The sequence below is a fragment of the Solanum verrucosum genome, unplaced genomic scaffold (assembly GCF_900185275.1).
Source record: "Solanum verrucosum unplaced genomic scaffold, falcon-dt-bn FXZP01000182.1, whole genome shotgun sequence".
Classification (NCBI taxonomy): Eukaryota; Viridiplantae; Streptophyta; class Magnoliopsida; order Solanales; family Solanaceae; genus Solanum; species Solanum verrucosum.
Genome location: NW_026020378.1, coordinates 5,035,306 through 5,062,036, shown reverse-complemented (window position 1 = coordinate 5,062,036; position 26,731 = coordinate 5,035,306). Strand labels below are relative to the sequence as shown.

Genomic DNA, 26,731 nt, shown 5'->3' with positions numbered 1-26,731 from the left:
CAGGGCTAAACAGAGGATTATGAAGGAAAACATGGGTGATTGGAAAGTGGAATTTGCCAGATTATGTGACTATGCAGATATGATCAAACAAACCAATCCTGGAAGCTCTTGTAGGGTAAAGATTGATAAGGAAACTGAACCAGGAAATAACCTTTTTGTGTATTTTTATGTGTGCTTTCATGCATTTAAGCAAGGATGGTTGGAGGGGTGTAGGAATATAATTGGATTTGATGGTTGTTTTCTTAAGGGAGCTTGTAAAGGTGAACTATTAGTTGTTGTTGGAAAGAATGGGAACAATCAAATGTATCCCATTGCCTGGGCAGTTGTGGATACAGAAACAAAACATAGTTGGAGCTGGTTCATAAGGTATTTAATTGCTGATCTAAACTTGGGAACTGGTGAAGGTTTGACTGTAATGTCAGATATGCAAAAGGTATTGATTATACAATTTTTTATATTTTAGTTTTAGTTTGATCTTTACTTCTTCAATTACTTATTTTGTACATATTTTTTGTCAGGGACTTATTCCAGTCTTGTCAGAGTTGTTACCAAATACTGAGAAAAGGATGTGTGCTAGACATATATGGAGTAACTGGCATGTGAACTGGAAAGGAGAAGAAAGAAGGAAACAGTTTTGGAGATGCTCAAAGGCCTCCTTTGAAGTCAAGTTTGGAGAAGAAGTTCATGCAATGTCCAAGCTAGGTAAGAAGGAAATAACAGAGGACTTGCTACATTATGATCCCAGAAATTGGTCTAGGGCCTTTTTCCAAACTCACTCCAAGTGTGATGTTGTAGAAAATAACATGTGTGAGACTTTCAATTCCTGGATCTTAGCTGCTAGACATAAATCAATTATTACCATGTTAGAGGATATTAGGCATAAAATGATGAACAGACATATAGACATGATCAAATTTGCTGAAACATGGATATCAGACATTGCACCTATGGCAAGGGCAATACTAGAAAGAAACAAGGAGTATTCAAATAATTGTAATGTTCAATGGAATGAGTTGAATGGTTTTGAGATTAGTGAGAGGGAATATTCATTTGTTGTAGACTTGGAGAAGAAACATTGTGACTGTAGGTTGTGGATGTTGAGAGGTATTCCTTGCCCTCATGCTATTTGTGCTTATTATTACTTGAATCAAGATCCTGATCAACATGTAGAGCACTGGTATAAGAAGGAAATATTTCTCAAGGCTTACATCCATTTTATCCAACCTATTCCCAATATGAGGATGTGGCCTGAAACTACAAATCCATCAATAGAGCCTCCAAAACCAAGAAAAATTCCAGGTAAACCTGGCAAGAAAAGAAGAAAGAGTAAGGATGAGCCAAAAAAATGGGGGAAACTTTCAAGAAAAGGAGTAAAGATGACATGTACCATATGCAAGAAAACTGGTCATAACAAAGCTGTGTGTGCAAGAGTAAGTAATACTTCATATTCACATTTGTAAATTACTTAAAGTTTATATATATTATAATCATATATTTCATTTTGTGGTGACATAGTATACGAGGGGGAGCACTTCTCAACCTACAAGTCAAGGAAATTCAAGCCAACAAAGTTATTCTCAAATAAGAGTAAGATTTGATTTACATATTCATTTGCATTAATTTTCATTGTATAAGTTATTCATATCTCCTTATTTTTGTTCAATAGGTTAGAACACAATCAAGTCAACAAAGTTCTATTTGTGTTGATACCACTGTTGTGCCAAGAACTACTCAAACAACAGTAAGATTAGATTTAATAATTCATTTACATTTTCTGATTGATCTACAAGTAATTCATATATCCTTATTTATGCTATATAGTCTACAATGGGAGGTCCATCGCATTCTACTTTTAGAACCACATATGCAACTACACAATCAAGTCAACCAAGTTCTATTTGTGCTGACATAGAATCTGTGCCAAGACGTCCTCAAAATAGGGTTCAGGTTGGGACTGGAAGAGGATTGGGAAGAAAAAAAGCTAATGCAAGAGGGACCCCAATTGTTACTGAAAGTGATAGTTTTTCTAGTCAACTGCCACCTTTATCGGGTCACAAAAGACCGTACAAGTCTGCCTCATTTGCTGCTGCTACTGGAGGTAACAGAAGGCCTACAACTGGTTTTGGTGTTTACTCTAATCCTATAACTGGAGCCCAAGTATTTAATGTATGTTTACTCTGTTTTGGTGTATATTCTGATAGCTATATTATGATCTTACCTTATCTTACACTTTCTTTCTTATATTACAGCCTGGTCCATCAAGTGAGAAGATTCTACATGGGCCAACAAAATTGAAGAGTGCTTCACCAACCAATATAGACATTGGCTTTAAACCTCGTGGCCTAAAATGGAAGGGAAAAGATGCAGTCAGCACCTCACAGTTGCAACAAATGAAAGCAAACAGGAAAAACTAAAAGTAGTTCATTTGGAAAGTTGTTATGATTTTGGCCCATGTTAAAAGGGTCTTCAACAAGCTACTCTTTAGTTTATTTTGAACACTTGTGTGATGTATTTTTGAACCATGCCTTTGTGTTAGCAAGACTATGTATTTTTGAACCATGCAAGACAATGGTTTTTTATTACCTCTCAATGCATTTGTGTTATGTATTTTTCAACCATGACTTTGTGTTATGTATTTTCCAGCCATGCATTTGTGTTATTAGCTCAGTTTTTGACCAACAACTACATAGGGCAAGTCGATCCCAGAACTAATTTCAGAACACAGGGCAAGTTAGAACACAGAGGCAAGTTATAAAACAGAGGCAAGTTATAAAAGAGAAACTGATCAATTCACACTAGAAGTTACAAAAGAGACACTGATCAATTCACATTCAAACTTCCAATTTTATATAAAATATGAACTTAACAGACCAATTAAGTACAACACTAATTACGTGAAATAGCCTCCTAACTACTGCAAAACTAAACAATTAAGTACTACAATTTTGAACTACACAATATTAAAGAACCATTTTATAGTTAGCAGACAAAGAAAAACAATCACAACTCGGTTAAATTTGACATTTTCCCAATCCCTTTGGAGTTTAACTTCCTTGAGCTTCTTGTTCAATACCATCATCTTCTCTTCATTTTCATTCAATTGAAATTTCAAAGAATCCCTTTCTTCTTCAAGCTCTGTTACTTTCCTCTTTAGTCGATCAATCGGATTATGACCATCTATGAATCTATTCATTAAGGATGATTCATCAACATTTTCAAGTGATGGATCAATCCATCTAAAATAGCCACATCCACCATTTTCCTACAAACCACATAACAGTAATAAATATACAAAAATGTTGATTTTTCAAATAATACAATAATAGTAGTTTTTGTTCAAATAACTACAAACCTTTGATGCTTTGCATCCAAAAAATCGACGACCTGGGTTCAATGGAGTCCTCGAAGTTTTCAGTCGACAATAATAACCACACTTACATACATCAACTTCCTCGATATTCACTGAACTTTGTGACATTTGATAAAACACAACTGATTTAGAAGAGAGAAACGTTGGATATTTAGAGGAAGAAGAGAGAATTGGGGATTAGGGTTCTAAAATGTATTTGGGGGAAGAAGAAGATTTTAATGTTAAAATATCCAACGTAACGTTGGATGTCTTAAATGCAGGGTAAAAAATAGGAGAAAAAACAATTCACGCGCCCGAGTTGCGTGAATCACAAACGATTTGCCATGTAGGCAAAAAATGCTTAGATGGTTCAAATCTGGGGTGGTAGAGGTGTTCAATAGGTACTAGGTGTAGTTGAGGTGTCTAAATGAATAATGAGGACAACTTTGAGGGGCTACAGATGACTTTGGCCAATAATATTTCACGTGTCAAACGCGTGAGTTTCACCCATCAACATATAAGTGGTTGTGTATTATAAGGGTGTAATAATTTCAGTTTTAAAGAGTTCAGGGGGTAATAGGACCCTCGTAACATTAAAGTGTGTAATTGGAAATCCGCATATAGATTAGGGGGACATTTAACCATTTTCTCTTTTTTTTTGAGTATCTAAGAATTATGTTGTGAAGTAACTGAAAAATACTAATGAAATACATCAACACGTCCTATTATTATTTTCATATTGACATGATAAAACTCCTTTAAATATTTCATTTTTCAATCGTTCTTGTTCCTTTTTCAAATATACAATTTATATTTGTATGATTTTTGCATAAATCACGTCTATTGGTATTTTAGATTCTTTAGTTGTATTTATATCAATAGATAATTGTTATGTTACACTCGTCAAATATGATTTTTCAGAAAGTACTTTAAAAACGTTACGCTACTGATTATTAAGTCTCAATATATTCAACCTCGAATGAGGACATGATTTTTTTAAAAATTATTAGCTCACTTACTATATTTGTATCTATATCTTTTATATGAAATATAGAGATAAATAGATTCATATTAACTAAGTAAAAATATTTGATAGATAATAAACATCTTCGCATATTATAGAGAATAATAAAATTGAAGGTTAATTAAATTGAATACTCTGATAATATGCTTTAATTTCAAATATAATCCTTACATTTTCAAATCAAATGATTACACATCTTTCTATACGAAATTAATACATAGACACCCCACGTGAGATATATATTCATAACTAAGTATATTAAAATATAATTTAAAAATTAATCATAAATTTTTTATGTACTAAATTTTGTGATTTTATTTTTATCATACATTAAAAATCGAGTCAACCTATTTCGTCATCTGTATTCATTTTTTATTTAAATTTTTCAAAAGATACATATTTAACAAAAATAAATTAATTTATCAAATGCATGAATAAATATTTTTGGCATAAATATTTATCCTATTTTTAAATTTCATAAAATATATATATTAAATATTTATATTAACAATCTTATTTATTTTTATAATTATATTTTAATATACTTCAAAAGAGTTATAAAAGTATGATTTTCATAGTATAAAGAATATAAGTATTTAATATTAAAATATATGTGTGGAGTGCAATTACCATATAAGTAAACCAAGGTAAAAAGAGAACAATTTTGACTAAAAAATTTGCGAAATCATCAATTATGGGATCAACATTTATTTTATTAGATTTTGTTTTTCAATTACTTCTTTCAATTCATATAAAATAAAATGTGAAATAAAAAATAGATAAACTAAAAGTGGGACAAAAAAACAATAAAAAAATAAATATCAAAAACACAAGTTATAGTATTGGTTCATTAAATTACACTCTCTTTTTTTCAATTGTTATTTTAGATTTTGGCAAAAAAATTATTTTTTTATCGTAGTTCTTTTTCTTTTCTTTAAGGAATAAGTTGCAACACAAGTTGAGAACTTATGACATTGTATTGCATGGTCTTAATCAAATTCTTTCAAAATTTAGTTTAAATATTTCTTTTAATTTTCTATTCTTTAATTCCCATCTCAATTCATGGTCCTCTAAGTAATATATATATAGAGAGAGAGATTATTTGTTGTTGTTATTATTATTATTATCTTTTTTTGGACTGTATTATTGTTACTATTATCGAGCTAATTGATTTTGCGGCCATTACATTTTTTTTCCTTCTAATTTTTATGTTAAATTTCCAAACAAAAAACATATTTCCACATGTCTGTTGACTGTTAGTGTTGGAATATCAAGAATATCAGGCCCAATTAATGAATTGGACAAAAGAATTTGGGTTCATTTGCTAAAGGCCCAGCTGATGAAAACAATACGTGTACATAGGAATATTCTCTTTTACAAGTTTGTTAGAACCTAGCCTATAGGATAGGGACACATGTATAGAATATAGTTGTTTTTCTTCTATTCTACTTGTATAAATGGAATGAAGCACTGATCAATATAATACATAGAGAAAATTTCCCATATTTCTTCTCATTTACAACATGGTATCAGAGCATTAGGGTTGTTATCCTATTCATTTCTACTCCTTTCATTTCTTTTGCTAATCTGCTTTGTTTCCATGGGCGATTCACTTCCTTTTGATGGCTCTACCACACCAACCACCATTGGTACTGCTTCAGCTTCAGCTGAAAGGGTTGTTTTGGACACCTCACATCCTTTCTTTCTTCATGCCTTAGATTCTCCTTGTATGATCCTTGTTAGCACCATCTTTGATGGTAAAGGTTTTGGTGGTTGGCGTAGGGGCATCTTGATAGCCTTATCGGCTATAAACAAGGTTGGTTTCATTGATGGATCTATCATTTCCCCAAGTATCACTTCTGAATCTCACAGATCTTGGTCTAGATGCAACAATATGGTTATTTCTTGGCTCTTGAACTCCCTTTCAAAGGAGATTGTTGAAAGTGTCTTATACTCAAAAACAGCAAAACACATCTGGGAGGAGCTTGAGGAAAGGTTTGGCCAAAGCAATAGACCTATTCTTTATCAACTGCAAAAGGAGATAAGTGAATTAGCTCAAGAAAATTTAGACATTGCTACATAGTACACAAAACTAAAGAGACTTTGGGATGAGCTGGACAACTTTGATATATGCCAAACTTGCACATGTGATTGTTCAAGTGGAGGTAAGGCCAAAACTCACAAATCTGAACAGGATGGTAGGCTGATTCAATTCCTTATGTGATTAAATAAAGCTTATGAAGGACCTAGGAGCAATTTACTATTGTTGTCTCCTCTGCCGTCAATGAACTATGCTTATTCTCTACTAATCAGAGATGAAAAACAGAGGGAAGTTCAAATTTCACAACATCCAGGTGCTGCTTCTTTTTATGCCTCTAAGAACTATGGTGATGTTCCTCTTAACTATGTTGCTGGCTCTTCTAACTACGTTGTTGGTCCTTCTAACTACGTTGCTGGACCTTCAAAGCAATACTCTAGTGGACAGAAATTTACTTCAGATAAGAGAGTTAGGACTGAAGGAAAGAAAAATGTATCTGGCTTATTTTGTTTTTATTGTAAAAGAGCGAATCATACTATAGACAATTATTATAGGTTGATTGGTTTTCCAGCTGATTTCAAGTTTACTAAGTCTAAGAGGATGGGACCTCCAGCTAGAGCAATGCTGCTTATTCAAATATAGAGGCTGGCAACAGTTCAGGGGACAGACCAATGACTCAGGATCAATATCATAACATGTACCAACTTTTACAGCATGTGAAGCTAGGCTCAGATATTCAGAATAGCACTGAGGAAGTTGCTACTGCTAATTGTGCTAGTATCACCTCCTTCACCTCACCTAGATCTTACTCTACTGTATCAGTAAATTCAGTTTCTTGGATTATGGATTCTGGTTCTTCAGAGCATATGACATTTAATTTTGGTCTCTTATTTGATGTTAAGATGCTTCCTAAACCCATATATGCCGATCTTCCTAACTCTATAAGAGCCCTTGTGTTTAAATTAGGATCTATTTCTTTATTTCCTAGATACACAATTCATCATGTGCTCTTTGTCCCCTGTTTCAATTATAATCTTCTATCTGTTTATAAATTATGTTTACAATTCAACTCTATTCTCACTTTCTCTGTTTTTGGTGCTATTCTGCAAGGCCCTTCAATGAAGAGGCCACTGGTTCTTGGTAGAGTCACTAGGGGGCTATATCTTCTACACTCAGCTAGGACCAGTCAACTCCACTCTACACCTAGTTTTTCTTTTCCTGGCAAGGTTTTTAATTCTGTTTGTAATCAAAGTGTTCAGATTCTTCTTTGTTCTTTGGATCAATTTTTGTTGATGTAAACACTTGGCATTGTAGACTTGGTCACATGCCCTTTTCTAATATGAAGTTTATTTGCTCTGTTCCTACTACTTTAGTTTCTTCTCATTGTGATATTTGTGCAAAGGCAAGTCAAACTAAGTTACCTTATGCATCTAGTTCCTCCAAGTCTAAACATATTTTTGATCTCATACATGTTGACACTTGGGGTCCCTACAAAACTCAAACACATGATGGTTTCAAATATTTTCTCACCATTGTAGATAATCATAGTCGAGCTAACTGGACATATCTTTTAAGCACCAAATCTAATGCTTTCACTATATTGAAACAATTTTTAGCTATGACTCAAACTCAATTTCACACTAAAGTCAAAATTCTTAGGAGTGATAATGCTCTCGAATTGGGCAGTACTAAGGCAGCATTTGATTTCTTCAATTCTGAAGGTATAATACATCAAACATCTTGTGTTTCCTCTCCACAACAAAATGGTGTGGTGGAGAGAAAGCACATACATCTGTTAGAAGTATGTAGGTCTTTGCTTTTCCAATCTAAAGTTCCTACACATTTTTTGGGGGGAATGTCTCTTAATAATAACTCTTTTTTATCAACCGATTCCCTACTAGACTTTTAAACATGAAAACTCCTTATGAGCTCTTATTTGGTCATCCACCTAGTTATTCTCTTTTAAGATGTTTTGGCTGTCTTTGTTATGCATCAACTTTGCATGTGCATAGGTCCAAATTAGACCCTAGATCAATCAAATGTGTCTTCTTGGGTTACCCTTTTGGGAAGAAGGGGTACAAGGTTTTAGATCTAACTACAAACATAATTTTCGTGTCGAGAGATATTGTTTTCCATGAAAACGTCTATCTTTTTTCCTATGCTTTTCTTAGTGTCCTTACTTTTCCTTTTACTCAATTTATTCCCGCTTCTACAGATTACTCTCCCACTATTTCTTCCTCTTTTGATACTTCATCTAATGTACCTGAGCTCTCCCCTGCATCTCTTACTACCTCATATTTATCTTCTCCTCCTCTTGAGCTTCAGCAAGAGATGGTGCTCCCAATAGTTCAGTCACAATATCCATCCACCAGATATTCTTCTAGAGCCCGTCACCCTTCTAAATATCTCAATGACTACATTTGAAACTCAGTCATTCTCACTGACCTCACTCAGCAGTGTTTTGCTGCTACTGTCTCTCCTTCCTCTTTCTTTTTCAGCTCATGTCTTATACTAATCAATCTCTTCTAAATTCAGTCTCCTACATTACCGAGCCTACCTCATACTCTCAGACTTGCTTACGGTTGGCAGGTAGCCATGACAAAGGAATTTGAGGCACTCGAAGCAAACAATACATGGGACATAGTTCAATTACCCGAGGGTAAGAAGGCTTTGCCTTGTAAGTGGATCTATAAGATCAAGTATAAACAAGATGGTACAGTTGAAAGATTCAAGGCACGACTTGTTGTGCGGGAGGATATTCAAAAGGCATGCGTAGATTTCACATAAACTTATTCCCATGTTGTCAAAATGACAACTATTCGTTGTCTCTTGCTGTGGCAGTGAAGAAGAATTGGCCTATTTCACAACTAGACGTCAATAATGCCTTTTTACATGGTGATTTGCAGGAAGAGGTCTATATGAAGTTCCCTATTGGTATGCCAGCACCTAGTTAATCCCATGTATGCAAGCTCAAGAAATCTTTATATGGCTTGTGCCAAGCTTCAAGGCAATGGTATGCTCGCTTGATTGCAGCTTTGAATTTCAAGGGGTATTCTCATTCTCTTAACGACTATTCTCTCTTCTTTAAGAAAGTTCAAGGCAAGGTGTCTATTCTAGCGGTTTATGTTGATGACATTCTACTTACAGGGGATGATCTTTTAAAGCTTGAGTCTCTTAAGTTCTTTCTCAATTCTAAGTTTAAAATCAAGGATTTAGGTGCTGCTCATTATTTCTTAGGCATGGAAATCATCAGAGAGCCTCAGGGTATAATTTTTGGACAAATAAAATTTACGTTGGATTTATTAAATGATTTTGGTTGCACAGACTTAACGCCAGTGTCTTCTCCATTGGATCCTGCTACAAGACTCAAACTTGATGAGGGGGAACTTTTGTCAAATCCTACTTTCTATCGTATGTTGCTGGGTAAATTGAAGTTCCTCACACATACACGCCTAAACCTCTCTTTTGCGGTTCAACATCTTAGTCAATTTATGCAATCTCCACGACAACCTCACCTTGATGTGGTTGTTCGATGCCTCCGATATCTTATCATGGACCCTAGTTTGGGTATTTTCATCCCTTCTAATTCTTCCTTTGATCTACTTGCCTTCTGTCATTCTGATTGGGGGCGTTGCCCAGATACTAGACGCTCAATTAATGGTTATTATATTACTCTTGGTAGTTCATATGTCTCGTGGAAATCAAAGAAACAGTCGTTGATATCACTTTCATCAGCTGAAGCTGAGTATCGCTCCATGCGAAGGGTTGTGGCAGAAATCACTTGGTTGGTTCGTTTACTTGTTGATCTTGGTGTTCCTTCTCCTTTACCTGTTCTTCTTCATTCGGATAGCCAGACAGCCATTCACATCGCCAAAAAATCCGGTGTTCCACGAACGCACCAAACATGTGGATCTGGATTGTTATTTTGTGCGATAACAATACCTTTTCGAGCTCATTTATTTGAATTTTATCCCTTCAACTGCTCAATTGGCTGATGTGTTCACAAAACCCCTTACTGGGCTTGTTCATCGATCCTTCCTAGACAAGTTGGGGATTGTTTCACCACCCTCCAACTTGAGGGGGGGGGGGTGTTGGAATATCAGGCCCAATTAATGAATTGGACAAAAGGAATTTGGGTTAATTTGTTAAAGGCCCAACTGCTGAAAACAATACGTGTACATAGGAATATTCTCTTTTACAAGTTTGTTAGAACCTAGCCTATAGTATAGGGACACCTGTATAGAATATAACTGTTTTTCTTCTCTTCTACTTGTATAATGGAATGGAACACTGATCAATAAAATACACAGAGAAAATTTCCCATATTTCTTCTCATTTACAACAGTTAGTATCCCTTTCAAGATCTCTTGTCGTTTAGTAGGCACTTGGTTATCTTTTTATTTTTTTTAATTTCTTTTTGGATTTATGAAGTTGAATTTAAATATTAGATGCAGTTATATTTGTTTATACTTCTGGTTAGAGTTGTTAAAAAGGGTCGGCCCAGTCCCATCCGGTCCAAGCCTTGCGGGCCAACGAAATTCGATGGGCTAGGGCAGGTCAGCCCTTCTTTTGGAAGGGCCTGAAAATGTTCAATCCAACCCAACCCTAAAAGGGTCGAGGGCTAGGGCGGACTTAGCTCTTTTTTTCCATATTTTTTCTTTTCAAACTTAAAATTCTATAACATCAAACTATGAGAAAATTTTCAAATCAAATATGACAAACAATGATGTCGTTTCAATAACACTAGCAAAAAATCTAGTGTGATTAGCATGTATCAAGGATACTAGATATGCGAGATACATGTATCTGGTGTGATGTATCTCAGATACGCGAGAGAGACAAGAGAGTAACGAGTGGGAGGCGAGGGCGCGGAATTTTTCTATATATTCTAGATACATGTGAATCCTCTTGGATAGAGTGTATCCAGAACAAATTCACCTAATTTTGAGTTTATGTATCCCAGGATACATGTATCCGGATATACCAAAATCTGATAAGATTCGTAATATTACAACATAACGTGCATTTAAGTAATTAGCTTATATTGATATTGTTGTAAGTTATCCTTAAATAAATAGTTCTGAATCATGGGCCGACCTCGACCCGACTCTGATCAAACCTCAAGGGCCAAGGACCCCGACCCGACTCCGATCAAACCTCAAGGGCCAAGGACTTATATGGGTCAGACTTATAAGCTATAGTTTTAAATGGGCTTGAACAATGCATCCCAACTTTATCCCAATAACGAGTTGGGTTGGCCAGCCCCATGGGCTGCCCATTTTGACGGCTTACTTCTGGTAAAGATTATTTGAAATAGTATTTATGTTTCGAATGTATGTATACTGATATACATATTCAAAAACAAAAAATAAGTTGAAAATTTTGTTATAAGTGACATATTTTTGTAAGTTCAAAAGATTTTTTTGGAAAAATTGCTCATTTATACAATTCATTAGAAGTTTGGTTTATCTATGACATTTTTATCTGAAAAAAATGCTTATTTCTGTCATTTTATTAATTGGATTGATATAGATAAGTCAAACTTTTAACGGATGATATAAATCAGCTTTTCTCAAAGTTCTATGACGTATTTTAGCCTTTTTTTCCTTTTAAGAAAATGATTTAATTAATGATGTGACTGAATCATAATTGACCACATGAAAAAAATGAATTTGCAAAATCAGAACTGTTTTTAGTTAACAAATAATGGCATGGATGAACATTTTTCAAACGAAAATGACATAAATGAGTCAAACTTTTAACGGATGACGTGGATGAACCTTTTATCAAGGTCTGATGACATGTTTGAGCATTTTCCCAAATTTAGGATCCGTTTGGTCATGCGATATGAAATCATGAGACGAAATCACGAGATAAAGTTGAAGTTTTGTTTGGACATGCAATTTGGACTTTTTATGTTGTATGTTTTCTCATAAACATAGAAAACAACATACAAAAACTCGTAAGTTGTAAAACTATTGAAATTATCCTAATTCTCATACAATCTTACCAAATAAGCAAACATTTATAAATTTGTATAATACACTATCACAAAACTATTCTAAAAAAAATACAACATTTATTAATCAAACTTCAATTCAATAAAAAAAAAAATTGAACATAAATTATAGTGTACTAGTCTTTAATATAATCTCCTTACATAGTACGGATTATCTTCTCATGTTGAACTTGCATTTCTCGATCAAATGATTTAGAATACAAACCAACGTTGTTACTTTGAGTAATTTGTTAGTCAATTTGGTTGGTAAATAAATTTGACCAAAAACAATGAATTAGGTGAATATAAATGGTAAAAGGAGTTAATTTGAAGTAATAATAAATTCCATGTTAATCGTTGTATGAGATATAAATGGTTTAAAAAGTAATGATATGAATTATAAATTTATTTATATATGAAATAAATGGTTAATAGATATAAATGTAAGAATGTTTTTATAAAATATAAACTTACGGATCAATTCTTGTATTTGAAATCTCAAATCATGATTTGAAATTTCCTAATCATGGTTTTTGGAGAATTTTTTATTTGAAATCAGTGAAATTACATGTCCAAACGTTAATTTTATCTCATGATTTCATATTCCCTTATGTCCAAACTCCTACTTAAAATATGAATTTGAGATTTTTATGATCATTTTCAAATAAAGTGAAAAAATATTTTGAAAATTTTTTTGAATAATTTTAATTTGTTGAGTGTGTCCTTCCTTGCTCTTCTCACGTGTTATCAACGACACAATATTGTCTTCTCTTCAATCCCCTTCTCTCTCTCTCTCTCGAGTCTCGCCCAAAGTGAAGAAATCTCAAGATCGAGAAAGGAGAAAATTGTTAGCTAATCAGATTTCACAATGTCAGCAGCTTCGACAATGGCGGTTATGGGAGCATCAAGTTCGTGGTCCAGAGCTATGATACAGATCTCACCTTACACTTTCTCTGCTGTTGGAATTGCTATTGCTATTGGTGTCTCTGTTCTTGGTGCCGCTTGGTAGTCATATTTGTGTGAAAAGATCAATTTTTTATGTTCTTTTTCTTAAAGGGTACTCAAATCTGATTACAAGTTTTTGACTTTGTTATTGTAGGGGGATTTACATTACCGGAAGTAGTCTGATTGGTGCTGCAATCAAAGCTCCTCGCATCACCTCCAAGAATCTCATTAGGTAATTTGAGAGTATTACACTTTTCCCCATCTTGTCCCCGTGATTCCTGAAATGTTGCATTTGATTTACTCTATCCATTTCAATTTGTTTGTGTGGTTTTGACTTTGGCATAGAGTTTAAGAGAATAAAGAGTACTTTTGAATCTTGTGGTCTTATATTAAAGATATGTAGAATGTATCGAAATGCTCTTTAAATTTATAGTCTTAAACGTGGCTGGTAGAAAGTTAGAATTAAAGAGTTGTAATAAAAAAAAGACATTCTTTTTGGAACAACTAAAATAGGAGGTAAGACAAACAAATTGAAACTGAGGGAGTATAAAGATTATCCTTGTGAATCTTGAAATGTTGCATTCGACTTAGTAGAGCTTTTTGCAGATTTAGGCTTGTTCTTTAAGAAAATACTAGCTTGATATTAACATGGATGGACACAGGAATTCACTAAAGTAGTTCAATAAAAGATAGTGAAATTGTGCTAGACCTCATAGTGAAGGAATTTAATAAGATGTGCATATTATCATATAAATAGTTTTATTTTTATTTTTTTGAAATCAGTAACTTTGTATCATTTCAAGGATCAAAACAGTACTTGGGTAGTACTGAAACCATATTTACAATAGAGCTCTAGTGTCTTTCCTTTCTAGCTATAGAGAATCTAGAACATCTATGATAGACACAGTATCATTAGAATAAATTTGATTACACCAAAAACATAGCAGTAAGATGAAGTTCAACTTGATCTTCTGCACATCATTCTCTAAGCTCTCAAAACATCTGGAATTCCTCTCCTTCCAGATTGTCCACCAGATACAAGCTGGGACAATTCTCCATCTACTCCTATCCTTTGCATGTGAACATATTCCCTCCCAACTGCTAAGAGCCTCTCTTATCTTGCCTGGCATTGTCCATGCTATACCCTTAAGGTTTATGATGATTCTCCACAAATGAGCTGTGAATGGACAATGCAGAAATAGATGGTTGACTGTCTCAGCTGTTTCTTTACACAGGAAGCATCTTGAGCACAGTGTCATACCTCTGCTCATCAAGTTGTCCACTGTTAAAGTGGCCTCCTTTGCTAGTAACCATACAAAAATTGATACCTTGTGGGGAACTTTTATCCTCCAAATCTGCTTCCATGGCCAGTTTGCTATCTGTTGTTTGGATTGGTTCATAATTTTATATGCAGCATTGACCTTAAAAATGCCTTTGGAGTTGCCCTGCCACCATAAATGATCTTCACCAGCTTGAACCCCAGGAAATTGATCAAGTTTGCTGAGGAAATCAGCCACTCTTTGAACCTCCCAATCATTGCAATGTCTTCTAAAATTCAAGCTCCACCCGTTAGATGTCCACATTTCAGCAATAGTATACTGTTGGTGAAGTACTAGGTTGAAGATATCTGGAAAGACCAGTTCCATGATACCAACCTCATGCCAATTATCCTTCCAAAATCTGGTTTTGTTTCCGTTTGCCACTTTGATTCTTGATTGAGTTTTCAACTCACTCCAGAGGGATCTGATAGACCTCCATAGGCTGACCCCATATGGAGTATTGACTTCCTTGGTCATCCAGCTATCCTCTTGTTCATATTTTATTTTTTGGAATGTAATTACCCATATATAAACAGTGAAATTCTCTTGGAAGAAGGGATTAGCTGAACCCCGCCTACATAGGTCTGCCCTGTTAATATATAGTTCAGTCCTCTGCGAGTTGTCTCTTGTATTCCATATTTATCTTCAGATGAAGAATGCCTTAATTGTTGGTGTCTTAGAAGCTCAAAATGATTCTGTTAAGGTACCATATGCAGCAGATTGAAATCAAACGCTCTCGATAGGGTAAAATGCATTAACCCATTTTTTCTTATGAAGGGAAAATATTTATTGTGAAACAAGTCATGGGTAATAAACTAAAAAACAACCAAGTCTTGGGTAGGAATCATGTACATAGGAATTATGCACCTTGTGAGACAAGTCTTGGGCAATAAACAAGCACCCAAAGATGCTACCAGTTGTATATGATCTGACTAAACAACAAGATCCTCCAACATTTGTATCCTATTTCCCTAGCAAAGTTATGAGTTACCAAATATCATAACTACTAAGCTCTTAAGACTCAATAAACCTAGTCAAGTTCCAAATTTCACTACTTGTTCTATGAAATCTGAATAAAACTTCTAGTATATTACTTATATAGAAGTTGTATTCAGATTTCATAACAATAAAAATATTATTCATATTCGTTGGAGTGTTATATAGTGTCTTTACATGTACCAGATCCATACTCTTTGTTTATCCTGTCAGATTTTACACATGTACACTGGTTGAAGAGCACCCTAAGGACTGCTGATCTCTAGCTAACTACTTTAGTTGTAGATTTAGCACCACCCCGTCTCTCCATAACCCAGATTTCCTATGTGCTTGCCTAGTTATTGGCCATTTTGGTCTTCTTTTCCTGGTTTACTAAAGTTACATTCCCCATCTTTCACTTCGCTCTGTCCCGAAGTTGTTCCCTCCACTCTCTATCCAGAAAAAGAGAAAAGGAAAAGAATCACGTGTTTTTTCTTTGATAAGGTAAATAGTTCTAATAATTTGGGAAAATTCCCGTACACAAGTAGTATACCCATAAAATCTTTTGTTCTTTAGTGCGAATATGAGTTCATTGTTCTCTTTTCCAGAAATTCCAACCACCCTACTGTTCTGTTAAATTTTATGATACCCTTGTAACAAAACATCAAAAAAACACAAGAGGACTATGCTTAAGTGTCATTATATGCAAGTATCTTCACATACCTCCACGAGATTAGCATACCTTCCAAAGGGATTGATGTCTCTCTTTCACATCTATTTGATAAAGAGAGAAATTCAAACTCAAGCTTCTCCTTGACTTCCTCGGAAAGACGGAATCAGCTACCTGGATGTAGAGGCTCTACAAATCTCTTAGTTTGTCGTGTTATTTGAGCTGGGAATTTTTCAGGGGTTGGAGCAGTATATGGTGGAATTGTAATATTGCTGAATTACAGTGGAAGCATTTGTTAGTGAGATTGTCATAGATTTTAATATTTGCTATGCTGATATGTTCTGTATAGGACGGATTAGAGATATGATTAAGTTTTGTGTCAAATATGTCACTAGAATTAAGCAATAAATTTTTTTTGCAATAAGCTATTAAACAAAGTGGAGAGAGAGATGAGCAAAGGGTAAAACCACCCATTGATGCTTTGGGATAAATGTCGTCCGATGCCCCCCACGCCGCTCCATGGTATTGAATTATCATGAAGATGGAATTTGAATTCCCTCGTCACTCCCAAGTTCAAAAAGTTAATTGAATCAGTCAATCAATTAACCAACCTCAATCTCAAGTTAGTAGGGGTCGACCATGGGAAGTTTTTTCTAGGTCCACTCTATTCAGGATTATTTCCTTTCAATACTAAATGATTTATCAGCAACACAAATTTGGACCAAAGTTCTTGGTTATAATAGTTATTTTCCAATATTCTACCTGAACTACAAATCCGACAACCCTTAGCCCTTAGGGACTAAACTATACAATAAGGTGGCAGCATAGTGTTCAATTGTGTTATGTCAATACTTACTGTCTTGGGATATCTGTGTCACATTTGTGTCATGGGCAGCGATATCATGTTCGCATTCTCAAAATACTCTATTGCCCGACTCACTGTTTAATACTTGTTCCAAAGGATCGAAACAAACTTATGGTCATTGGATACATGTGACTTGTCCTTTTCATACTGATACAAAAGGCTAACTTATCTTTACTTCTTGTAGTGTGATTTTCTGTGAAGCCGTTGCTATCTATGGTGTTATTGTGGCAATTATTCTGCAAACTAAATTAGAGAGTGTCCCAGCATCCAAGATATATGCAGCGGAGTCCCTTCGAGCAGGATATGCAATATTTGCCTCTGGAATTATTGTGGGCTTTGCCAACCTTGTTTGCGGGTTTGTAACTTTTTCTTATTAAAGAAACTTGTTTGCATACAGAGTTTTCTTCTGTTTCACTTGACCATCTTCCTAAATATATTCCTATAAACAGGCTCTGCGTAGGGATTATTGGTAGCAGTTGCGCATTGTCAGATGCACAAAATTCCACCCTTTTCGTCAAGATTCTTGTGATTGAGATTTTCGGTAGTGCACTGGGATTGTTTGGAGTGATTGTGGGAATAATCATGTCTGCTCAAGCAACATGGCCTTCTAAAACAGCATGATCACGTACATCTGCTTTCTTTGCGCTGCCATTTGGAAGCTGTATTTGCTCTCTTGCCAATAGTTTATTGTTTTTGTAGGAGTATTAATTGAAGAGGTTCTTGGTTCTCCCATTGCATTCGCATAAATGAAATCGACATAAGCTAGGCCATGTCTGACCTGCAACCGATGTCATTTACACTGTTGTATTATTACTTCACTTGAACTGAAGAAACATGAATGACTTATAGTTATTTTTTTCCTGGAGAGTGCTGCTTGTACTTATTCTCAGCAAAGGAATATTGTTTGTACGCGGATAGCCGCTGAAAGTTAATAAGCTCCTGCCTGAATGAATGCAAATTTGGTTTTCAAATGGAGTCCTGCATTTGCCCTTACATATTTGTTTTTTCTTCACAATAGGCTTGGGGACGGGAGTTTCCTCTTATTCTCATAGCCCCAAATGTCAAAGTTGGTTATTAAGCACACAAAAGTGTAATCCCTAATCGGCTAATCCCTCTTGACTAGAGATCATGATTAATGAAGTGGGTCGAGACCTATGAGGTCTCAGGTTCAAATTTCAGCAAAGACAAAAAATTAGGTGACTTCTTTTCATATGTTCTTGTCTTGGTGGATAGAGTTATCTGGTAGATGTTGGTGGTGAAAGGCGATGGCTATTCCGTGAAATTGGTCGAGTGTGTGAAAAGTTGGTTTGAACATCATGATCATCAAAAAATAAGGCCTAATGATAGGTTGTAGCTACTGTTGCACCCACGACCTAATTAATATGCTGTCTTATTCAAAATCTTATATTATTAAAGTGATTGTACATTTATTTATTATCTCATTTTGAATGTGCTAAACCTTGAATATAGAACTTGCTTTGAAGTAACTGGCAACCGAAGGAACAGATACTCTTTAGGGGCAAATCCAAAATTTGAAGTCACAAGAGGGAAGCAAAGCTTAAAAAGTTCCCTTTCTGCAACTGAACCAACAAAACACTCTGTTAATGGGTTCCCAAGTCATTTTTCTTACATATTTACTGGATTTTTTAAATACAAATGCAAGATCTGCCCAAAAGTTAAACTGTAACATCCAATATAGACATGTTTGTACTTCTCGAACCATGAGTATAGGATGAGCTGCATTTTCAGCCAACCTGCTCTGTGTCAAGGAAATTTATGTACTGGCAAATATAAACAATATTTTCACTATACTACATTCATGAAGTCATGAATTGTATACAGATACAACAACAATAACACTGGCCTGCTATATGTTGGTGCACCAGAATACAGTCATTTGCGATATGGGACATATACACAAAATGCTCGTCTCAATTATGCATCCAACAATGCTTTAATAACCAAGCCAGTATAAAAACCAGTGACATTATTTCAATATCGAAGGAATATCGTAGAAATGAGGCATGTTTTTCTGCTGAAGCTCTTCACAATCTTCTGGACTTGCAGATTTTGGATCAAAGGACGGATCATCTGAAAGTGATAAACCTTGTTTAATGCGACCTAGTCTTCTTGAATGTAGAACCTGCTTCGTAGTTACTGGCAGCCTAATAGACTGGTATTCTTCAAGGGCAGAATTCAGATTTTCTACTTGCCACTTCTCTAGGCATTTGCCTAAAACAGCTGCATCCAATATCGACATGTTTGTACTTCTCAAACCATGAGGAGTAGTAGGATGAGCTGCATCTCCAATCAACACCACTTTGTCCCAAAAAATCTGCTCCAGAGGATCACAATCATAAATCACATTTAGGAAAGGCTCCTTAATTTCTTTAATCACCCTGACCAATTCAGGAACCCAAGTCTTCTCAGCTTCTTCATGCATGTTTTGAACCAAGTTTTCACTAACCTTCATTGTCATAGAATTCCCCTGGATTTCATAACAAACTATTGGTTTTCAGAATCAATACTCCCAATATAAACAGACAATAATCAAGATACTGATCTGGAAAAACAAGCATAAAGAAATGGTACCAAAGTCCCCCAGTCCACTCTTCTAGGTAACACTCGAATTGTGTTGAACTTGCATCATTAATTGTATATCAGATATGTGGTTAAGAAAATGATCCGTCCATCCACTCTCCAAATCTCTAATTATTATCTGATCTGATGGAACTATATGTTGATCCATTCATGATAAATAACAGTTTTACATCCACTTTAAATCAATCAATTTTAAATCTATTGGTATTCACTATATGAATCCTCTATATCACATTGTTTAATTCAGGTCCATATTGTTCCAACACTCACTAAATAAGAGGTACATAATACTCCCTTCATTCCCGTGGCAGCATGTCCTTTTTAATCCATTCCAAAAGAATAGAAACTTTCTAAATTTGGAAAGAATAACTTAACTTCTCATTTATTATTATGGCATGTTTACGACGCAAGTTTCAAAAGTTAAGCTTTTCTTTATTAAACACTGTGTCCACTCAAACTATGCCACATAAAATGAAATGAAAAAGGTAATTGACTCTTTTACATTGGTCTTCAGCTTATCACAACCCACAATTCTCCTTTGTTATCAGGGTTAACGTGAACAATCATTCAGGATTGACATTAATTTAATAACCATATCACTGGATTTGACAAGCTTATTACCTTGAGGCTTGGTTCGGGCTGATTAATGTACCATATCCAATTGAATCTATGGTTCAATAACTCATAAAATACACTATGAGTTCCAGAGCTCAGGTCAAAGTACAGGCATTTCCCAAGATCTGGATACACTTTCTTAAGGTTGATAATGGCTTCTGAGTGCTTCTTATTGGAAAAATCAAGAACCCCTCTCCACGCACAGTAACCTGAATATCTAACAGAAAATAGGGGTCACTAAAAACACCAAACTGATGCATTTCATCGATTAGAAGAGGGGAAAAGAAGAACATTAATTGACTTTATATACTAACCTCAGCTTAAGGTCAGGAAGGAAATGTTGTCTGATTGAAGACAGACAACCATCAGCAGCAATAAGCAAATCAGCAACAATGTTGATTGTAATACCCATTTCAAGAACTTTAGTTTCGACTTCCACTTTTGATTTGTCATCATACATGGAAAAGGAGAGGAACAAATAACCCCATAAAACAATATCTAGCGGTAGTGCACCGTACAAAAGGCTATGGAGATCAGCCCAATAAGCTGCTCTGAAATTAAAATGTTCATCCCTTACCAATGTCCGGCTCACTTTTGTTTCTCCATCAGTTGCCTGGTTCTGTAGTTGACCATAAGTAGTATTGATAATAGTTAAAGAATTGGTTTGACAAAGAAAAACATCCAATAACAGTATGATGTTTAACTACATTATTATTTTTAAAAAAAATTCTCCAAATTTGTGAAATTAATATTGGTGGAACTAGGTCCAAAAAAAACGGAACAATATCATAAAAAGCAGAAAGAGGAAACCACAAAAGGGAAAACAATAATAGAACACAAACTCAATCAGCGAAAATTCGAGAAATTTTCATGGTTGACTGCCTGAACTTTTACCTTATTGGTGTGGTTTCGATTCCCCACCTTGTAATCTATCTCCCCATTTTCCCCTTCCCCTTCCCTTACCCCAAATCTCAATTTGATGTAAAAATCAATATAGCTGGGGAAAGTAGCTACTCTATAACTTACTTGATCGATGACAAGAGGCAAGGTGGTTTGTTGAAGGAGTTGGGGTTGTTGAATCCAAGATTGAATGATTTTCTGAGAGAAAGGGTCAAGTCCAAGGCCAGCACCAGTGGGGCTACCAGTTGGAGGTTGTGGAGTTTTCTCAATAACCACAACATCCCAACCAGCTCTGATGAGAGCATGTGCACAGCATATACCTGCTATGCTGCCTCCAACGATCACTGCCTTCGGTTTCCCCATTTCTTTCTTCTCTTTCTGTGCAAAATCCTTTGGTCGGGGTGTGCTCATATAATCCTATCTAGGGCTTAGGCGGGTGAAAATAGAACCGAAATCATAATTCGAATCGATAATTTGGTTATTGAGTCAATGATTCGGGTTAGTGGTTTAACAGTTTGGATATCAGTTCACAATAAACTTCTTATTGGCTTATCGGTTTGGGTCTCGATTTGGCCATACTTCTAATCGGGTGCCTCAATAACTCAATAAGAAGTTTAATTAATTACATTTATATCACTTTAAGGCCTTAGGCAATTTTAACCTACACTTCACTCTTCAGACTCTTTATAATGACTTTATAGTTGACACTCAAATTTCACAATAGTATTCCAAAGTTGTGACATCACTCATTGATTCACTGTCACTGCTCCAACGCCGGAGAGTTATATTGAATATCATTCTCTAAGTGTCTACATTGAGGTTCAAATGGTTGGTTCTCTTACTTCAAGTCTTTGTTTTTATCTTCTCATTACAGTGAGTCAGTGAGATATGCGTCCAAATCTGCAATGAAAAAGTTTTTATTAGTAATGGTCTCATTGAGATCATTAATAGTTTTCGTTAGTAGTGTTGTAATGGTTTCTCTTTATAGTTCATATCGAAATTGACTTGGTTGTTATGAGGAATTCTTTTAAGTTTGTCAGTTTGGACAATATTGACATCTCTGTCTAGGCTAATATGGAGTTTTATTAAGTGTTTTATGTAGAGTAATGGACTAACATAGAAAAGTTCGTCAGTGCCTACTGGCTACTGCGTATTGTAAATTAGTGACTAGTCTATTAGTAATTTTCAATGAAAATTGTGTGAATTGTTAATGGTTAACCCGATAACCGAACAGATAACGTTCACTAACCAATAAATCAATAACCGATGAGCCGATATCTTAACGGTTCCATAACGGTTTAGCATGATTACAAACCGATAACCGATAAGTAAAACCGATAAATTTCAAAACCGAACCGAGCCGACCGATACGTAACCCTAATCCTATCGAATATGTTTAGTATTTGTTAAATATTAATGAAAAATATATTGAATCATACCAAATACTATGTGCATAAAATATACTTCTATTTATTAAGTTTAAAAAATAATAAAATCTTAAAAATCTGACCTAAAATAATAGAAGCGACTACAATCAACTCACATTAACATTCAAAGTCCTAACACTGAAATTTCTTATGTTATTCCAATTGAAATTAAATTAGTTCTACATCTAGTCTTTCGATTCTCGAATAGTAACTAGTAAACTACAACAATCTTGGATAACATGCTATAAGTTATTATATATTTTTCTTCTTTTATGATTTTTAAATTTCTCTTATTGAGTATTTAAATTAAGTAGACTTGGTATTTAAATTTCATCTTAATTGTGCTTTTAACAAATATTTGAAAAATTATCTTACCAAAAATACTATTTAGATCAAGTGTACATTTTTATTTACTCAAAATTAATTAGATTTCAAATTAGTTAATATAATTATCCTTCTAATCATTCTGTGGCAAAATATTTTATATCATTGAAGTTAAAATGTTCGATAAATTAATTGAGTACTTATTACTTAATTGGTCCTGTTTCCATTTTATTTAAATCGGATTGGGGGTCAGTTTGATTTGTAAAAGGTTAAAAGTACCTGGTCCCTCAACCCATGCTACTGTGGCTCAAATTTGGAGCCATATTACTTATAAAAAATAAATTTATAAGTCAAATAATTAAAAGTCAAAAGCAAAGACTATCTAACTTTTGATGTTGGCTTATTTTTAAATTAAGTGATTTCTTTGCATTTGTTTTAATTTAGATGGATAGAGTTATTTAATATTTTAGAAATTAATTGAGATACGCACCAGCTGACTCGGACACTATTTGAAGGAAAAAAAAAGAAAGACATGTTTTTCTTTCTTCACGATAAGTAAGTCATATTTCATTTAGCAATAAGCTCTATAATACTCCCTCCGTCCCATTTTATGTGGCATCATTTCCTTTTTTGGTCAATCCCAAAAAGAATGTCACATTTCCTTATATGGTAAGTATTTAAAGGTACAATTTCTCTTTTATCTTTGTTGATCCCACTTAATCTTAAAGATAATACTCAAATACATTTATGAGGAAAGAAAAAAATGAGTCTACTTTTTAATATGACTATTTTTTGAAGGAGCAATTTGGTAAACATTTCAAAGTCTTCATTATTTCTTAAACTCTGTGGCCGGTCAAATGTTGCCACATAAAATAGGACGGAGTAACCATATATAATTATCGGAAATTTACTAAAAATTACTCCTATAATGTTAAGCTAACAATAAAGGGAAAATACATTGTCTAAACTGTTTAGGAAATAAGCGCAAAGAGTAGGAATCCTAAATAGTTTAGGATTTGTTTTGTCCTAATTCATATAGGAGTAGATTTTCTAGTCTAGTTTAATTTAGTTAGTTAGCCTTATAAATAGGGTGTCTTGTTACATATTTTTATTAAGATAGAAGAGTCTTGCTTAATACGGAAATTGAGAACATGAGTGACGAAAGAAGAGTTGGTATTCATGTGAGTTCCGATGCACCTGATGAAAGAGATGGTGTTGAAAGTCACAATGATGATGGAGAGGATAATATGGGAGAAGACTCGGTGAATCTCACAGGGAGGAAGAAAAAGTTATTTGAATTGAGGTTAAAAATGAACGAGGCAAGAAAAGCGAATCAATCTGCAATGGTAGCAGAGAAGAAAAAAACAGAAGCAGAGTCTAGCAGGGGAATGCCCAAGCAAAAATGGATTGAAGAGAGGGGGTTAGATATGAGCAAGGCATATATGCTAGATACACAAGATTCTGCAGAGGCAAAGTATAACAAGTGGGAGAAGGAGCCTGGTTTGGATGTTTTTAATAAGAAGACGCTATCTGATGCATACAAGAAGCGGATAAAGAATGTTGCTGTTGATGTAGATGAGTACAATAGAATGAAGGAAGCTGACCGAGAAGCTTCTAGTCTCCAGTATGGAAAGGCACCAAAATTATCAGATGACAAGATAGAGAGGATGGTGAAGGAGCTCAAGGACAGGGACAAGAAGCACCAATCATTTAGTCGGAGGAGAAAGTTCCATGAAGAGAAAGACATTGACTCTATTAATGATCGTAACGAGCACTTCAATAAAAAGATTGAGCGTGCCTTTGGAAAATATACCTTGGAGATCAAGAATAACCTTGAGAGAGGAAATGCTTTGCCTGATTGAGATGCTCACTTGCTTTCCTGTATCATGATTTTATTAGTTAATGTGAATTTCTATCTCTCAACCTGATACAAATGAATTATAATATATCACAATAACATAGACACTTTTATTGTCATTGTTCACTCATCAAAATTGTCTCCAAATAATCTTAATAAACAAATTAAAAGATACGACAACCTTGACTTGCAAATCCACAAGCATAAGCATAGTCGTCTTTCCTTTATTCATCAAAGTATCTACGGTATGTAAATAACAATCTTGTCCATAATATTTACAATAACTTGTTTTGACACCATTTGTCTTTGCACAGCCGTGAAACAATGTTGCACAGTAATTTTTTTCTACTTCAGAGTAAACTGTTGAACAGAACATGCCAAACAAAGTTAAAGCACTCGTCAAATCGCTGCAACTTTCTGCTGTGTTGATTCATAATATAGTTTGAGAGAATATTACAATATGGGCATTAACACATATTCATAACAGATTGAGAAACAAACTCACTAAACATGGGAGCAAGATGAAAATCATATTCATGATCGGCAGGGTCCGCCCTTCCTAAGATCGAAAGAAAGAGTATAGACATGTATTTCATCTTTTACTCAGTATTATCACCCCAAGTATATACATGTAACTTGAGTAGAGGCGAATATTGCTCACAACAAAATGACAAATCGCCTACCTGTTTAAAGCTTTTTGCTCCCTATTATGATGCTGTTTGTAGAGACAAAAAGTTGAATGACAACATTACGCAACTATCTTTTCTTCCACCATCTTCGAGCCATTCCTCCATCCCAAAATCCATTTTGGAGATCCTTGAAGTTTCGCCAATTTGTCAATTACCTGTATGATCAAAACTTGAAGGCAATTCAACCAAACAAAGTAAAATGTGAAATCTATCATAATACTGCGACCTGCATAACATTTAAATTGTAATGATTGCCAAATTAGTTGATAAAAATTAAACCAAACAAATCAAAAGGTAGAGTGCTTAACATGCAAGGTACATGCCAATGACGAACAACTTGAAGCTTAGCATACACCAAAACATGCTCCTTAATGATCAATTTAAAGTTCATAAGACATTATTCATCACTATAATTGAAAGAGTACCATAGTACAACTCCCAATATTTTCCATTCCATTAAGTAAAGACAAGTAAATAGAGGGGCATACATGATACATGATTCTTTCACGACTTGAGGTGTTAGTTTACTTATTAAAATAAAGTTCATATCCCATTACAATACGAAGTGTGCAACTCACACATTTGCCTTAACTTTGGTAGGAAGGATTATCTAAGACCTATGCTTGTAGCCCGTAGGTGTGGCAGCTCGCCTGATGGATTTGCCGAGGTGAAAGCTGGTAATGACACCACCTTTACACAAAGATAGTTAAAAAAGGCAGTCATACCAGACTATCTCCGAGAAAATTGGGGTCCAATTTTTAATAAAGGGGTTCAAAATCTGAAAAAATAGATCAAGGAAGTAGCCGAAGGGGGTTCGACATTTACTGTATATAACAAAAAAAAATATTTTAACCATATATAAATAATATAATTTTCCGCCGAAGGGGTTCCAGGTCCCAGTGCACCAAGTTCCCGCTATGCGCGGATCCAAAGAAGGGTCGAACCATAAGGGTCAATTGTATGCAGCCTTGACCTACATTTCTGCAAGAGACTATTTCCATAGCTCGAACCGGTGATCTCCTAGTCACACGGCAACAACTTTACCAAACAAAAAAAATCAATCACTAAACATATTCTGTCTTTTTAGTTTTCTTCACTCGCAACTCCCCCAAATATCAGCGGCATCATCATAGG

The 26,731-nt window shown here is 34.7% G+C and overlaps 3 protein-coding genes across 3 annotated transcripts; 2 read left to right on the top strand and 1 right to left on the bottom strand.

The window, feature by feature from the left end:
• The first annotated feature begins 13,106 nt into the window (after positions 1 to 13,106).
• On the top strand, positions 13,107 to 18,130 carry LOC125838580 (V-type proton ATPase subunit c''1). The gene is made up of 4 exons (XM_049517636.1): positions 13,107 to 13,414; positions 13,509 to 13,586; positions 17,368 to 17,538; positions 17,633 to 18,130. Exons 1-4 carry the CDS (start codon positions 13,278 to 13,280, stop codon positions 17,802 to 17,804), a joined length of 558 nt encoding a protein of 185 aa, XP_049373593.1. The 5' UTR covers positions 13,107 to 13,277; the 3' UTR covers positions 17,805 to 18,130.
• Positions 18,131 to 18,962: 832 nt separating this feature from the next.
• On the bottom strand, positions 18,963 to 21,701 carry LOC125838570 (uncharacterized). Its single transcript, XM_049517623.1, has 4 exons — positions 21,426 to 21,701; positions 20,714 to 21,018; positions 20,406 to 20,616; positions 18,963 to 19,671 (listed from the first exon to the last, which is right to left on the bottom strand). Exons 1-4 carry the CDS (start codon positions 21,660 to 21,662, stop codon positions 19,171 to 19,173), a joined length of 1,254 nt encoding a protein of 417 aa, XP_049373580.1. The 5' UTR covers positions 21,663 to 21,701; the 3' UTR covers positions 18,963 to 19,170.
• Positions 21,702 to 24,201: 2,500 nt separating this feature from the next.
• On the top strand, positions 24,202 to 24,912 carry LOC125838629 (uncharacterized). Its single transcript, XM_049517676.1, has one exon. It carries the CDS (start codon positions 24,202 to 24,204, stop codon positions 24,910 to 24,912), a length of 711 nt encoding a protein of 236 aa, XP_049373633.1.
• The last annotated feature ends 1,819 nt before the right edge of the window (positions 24,913 to 26,731 follow it).